The 3,240-nt window shown below is 63.9% G+C and overlaps 1 protein-coding gene across 1 annotated transcript in view; it reads left to right on the plus strand.

Moving 5' to 3' along the window:
• LOC105554472 (brain-specific angiogenesis inhibitor 1) overlaps positions 1 to 3,240 on the plus strand; it is a 25,692-nt gene that overhangs the window by 11,383 nt on the left and 11,069 nt on the right. Inside the window, exons 2-5 of the mRNA XM_012000968.1 lie at positions 838 to 948; positions 1,356 to 1,520; positions 1,691 to 1,859; positions 2,620 to 2,735. Coding sequence (XP_011856358.1) covers positions 838 to 948; positions 1,356 to 1,520; positions 1,691 to 1,859; positions 2,620 to 2,735 — 561 coding nt within the window. The remainder of the gene's footprint in view (positions 1 to 837; positions 949 to 1,355; positions 1,521 to 1,690; positions 1,860 to 2,619; positions 2,736 to 3,240) is intronic.

Consider the following 3,240-nt stretch of genomic DNA (forward strand, 5'->3'; position numbering starts at 1 on the left):
TGGTAAGATCTGGGCTCACTGCGAACTCCGCCTCCCGGGTTCACGCCATTCTCCTGCCTCAGCCTCCCGAGTAGCTGGGACTACAGGCGCCCGCCACCAGGCCCGGCTAGTTTTTTGTATTTTTAGTAGATGGTATCGATCTCCTGACCTCGTGATCCGCTCATCTCGGACTCCCAAAGTGCTGGGATTACAGGCATGAGCCGCCGCACCCGGCCTAGATGGGGCTTTCTTCCCGTTTGTGGATTGGGGGTTTTGGAGGGTGTGCGGAAGGCTGGCTGTGGGAGCTCTGGCCAAGCCAGCCCTCCTGCCCCAGCCGGATGCTGCCTCCAGAAGGTATTTCTCTAATAAGGCTCTCTAATGACCCCAAGCATTTTTTAGCTGCTTCCATGAAGTTAAATCACGTTGTAATGAGACTGTCTTTGGGCTGTTTTTTCCTTGGTGAACTTTCCTGGGGAGAGGAGCTCCTCTCAGGAGCCTGGGGAGGGGCCTGGGGTGTCAGCTGGCCTGCGGGATGGAGGCAGGGGCGCTGTTGGGGTGCCAGGCAGGGGAAAGCAGCCACCACTTAGTGCGGGCTGCCGTCCTGCAGGTGAATGCTGGCCTGTGGGCAATGAAGGCAGTGAGGGAGTGGGCGCAGGGTACGGGAGACAGGACCCACAGGAAGGGTCCCCTGTTGACCAGATGAGGGCTGGTGCCAGGCTGGGCGCTCTGGTCCCTGGCTTCCCAACTGCCCAGTGGAGCCAGGTGGCCCAGTGCTGGTGGGCTCAGAGCACTGTGGCCACAGAGAGAGAGGACGGGGACAAAGCACTGCTCCCGTGCTGACCTGAGCCCGTCCTGCAGCCGCTGGGCGCACCAGCTCCCGGAGCCAGTCCCTGCGGTCCACAGATGCCCGGCGGCGTGAGGAGCTGGGGGACGAGCTGCAGCAGTTTGGGTTCCCAGCCCCCCAGACCGGTGAGCTGGCGGGAGGGGGGTGGGCAGGACTAGGGCTTTGGGAAATACTGTAAGTTAACAATCACCACTAGTTATGGGTAGTAACTTGAATAACTAGACTAACCCGTCAGGTGCTGGGTTCTTGTCTCCTGACTGATTGGCATTAGGGGAACTGGTGTAAGGTGAGGAGACCTGTCCCTGGCCAGACCCCAGAGGCCCAGGGATGGCACAGGCCGGCTCTCAGGGCTTCCAGCCTTGTAGGGGAAATGACCAGTTCTTGAGATCAGCCTGGTTCGAAGGCCCGGGGGCTCTGCCCCAGCCCTGCTGCCTGCTCCCCAGCAGGGCAGCCCTCCTGCTGCGGGATCTGGCCCCGGTCTGACTGCAGCCCCGTGGGCGGCAGGCCTGTGACGCTGTAGTGGGGCCTGCAGGTGACCCAGCAGCCGAGGAGTGGTCCCCGTGGAGCGTGTGCTCCAGCACCTGCGGCGAGGGCTGGCAGACCCGCACGCGCTTCTGCGTGTCCTCCTCCTACAGCACGCAGTGCAGCGGACCCCTGCGCGAGCAGCGGCTGTGCAACAACTCCGCCGTGTGCCCAGGTGGGTGGGAACTTGGGCTTCGGCAGCGGGCGGCTGGGGCAGCGGGCAGCCGGGGCAGTGGGGGGCTGGGGCAGCAGAGGGCCAGGGCAGCAGGGGGCTGGGGCAGTGGGTGGCCAGGGCTTCAGGGACCGTGGCAGCAGAGGGCAGCAGCACCTTCCGTCCCTCTGCAGTGCATGGTGCCTGGGACGAGTGGTCACCCTGGAGCCTCTGCTCCAGCACCTGTGGCCGTGGCTTTCGGGATCGCACGCGCACCTGCAGGCCCCCCCAGTTTGGAGGCAACCCCTGTGAGGGCCCTGAGAAGCAAACCAAGTTTTGCAACATCGCCCTGTGCCCTGGTAGGTGAGAGGGAGGGTGTGGGGGCAGGGAGGAAGGGAAGAAAGGAGAGGTCACAGTAGGCCACTGGCCAGGCCTGGGAACCCAGCTTTGCCCACTCCAGACCCACCTCAGGGTGCTCAGAGGTTGGAACCTCAGACTGGGTTCAGGAAGCAGGCTGACGTGTGACCTTGGGGCATTTCCCACCCATGTCCCAGGCTGGGTGTGGGGTGGTGGCCCCCAGGGTGTTCACACCTGTGTCCCAGGCTGGGTGAGGGCTGCTGGCCCGCAGGGTGTTCACACCCATGTCCCAGGCTGGGTGAGGGCTGCTGGCCCCCAGGGTGTTCTCACCCATGTCACAGGCTGGGCGTGGGTGGTGGCCCCCAGGGTGTTCACACCCATGTCACAGTCTGGGTGTGGGCTGGTGGCCCCCAAGGTGTTTACACCCATATCAGGCTGGGTATGGGGTGGTGGCCCCCGGGGTTTACTCTCTCGTGTCCCAGCCTGGACATTCTCACCCATGTCACAGGCTGGGTGTGGGGTGGTGGCCTCCAGGGTGTTCTCACCCATGTCACAGGCTGGGTGTGGGTAGTGGCCCCCAGGGTGTTCTCACCTATGTCCTAGTCTGAATGTGAAGCAGTAGCCTCCAGGGTGCTCACACCCACATCCCAAGCCAGGCATTGGGGTGCCAGGTGTTCACGCCCACTTCGTGTCCCCTTCCTCCCCCGGGCCGGGCAGTGGATGGAAACTGGAATGAGTGGTCGAGCTGGAGCGCCTGCTCCGCCAGCTGTTCCCAGGGCCGACAGCAGCGCACGCGTGAATGCAACGGGCCTTCCTATGGGGGCGCCGAGTGCCAGGGCCACTGGGTTGAGACCCGAGACTGCTTCCTGCAGCAGTGCCCAGGTCAGGGGTGCGCCGGGCTGGGGTTGGGGGCACCTAACAAGCAGGAACCTCTAGGGAGGGGACAAGCCCCACGGCGGGTGGGGGTAACCATGGGCCCTGGTATGTGACTGAGGAGGGAGTGGGGTGCACAGTGGGGTCTGCGGTGGCCGTGGGGGAAACGGGGCGTGGAGTGGCTGCAGGGTGAGTGAAGTGCACTGTGGGGTGGGGGGTCCATGAGGAGAGTGGGGCATGGGGTGGCCATGGGGAGAGGAGTGGGGTGCACAGTGGGACTTGGGGTGTCTGTGGGGGAAGTAGAGTGTGGCCGTGGGGTAGTGGGGTGCACAGTGGGACTTGGGGTGTCCATGGGGAGGTGGAGTGTGGAGTGACTGTGGGGTAGTGAGGTTTACAGTGGGACTTGGGGTGTCTGTGGGGAAAGTGGAGTATGGGGTGACTGTGAGGTAGCGAGGTACACAGTAGGATTTGGGGTGTCCATGGGGAAGTGGGGTGTGGAGTGACCATGGAGTAG

Source organism: Mandrillus leucophaeus, unplaced genomic scaffold (assembly GCF_000951045.1).
Source record: "Mandrillus leucophaeus isolate KB7577 unplaced genomic scaffold, Mleu.le_1.0 Scaffold644, whole genome shotgun sequence".
NCBI lineage: Eukaryota > Metazoa > Chordata > Mammalia > Primates > Cercopithecidae > Mandrillus > Mandrillus leucophaeus.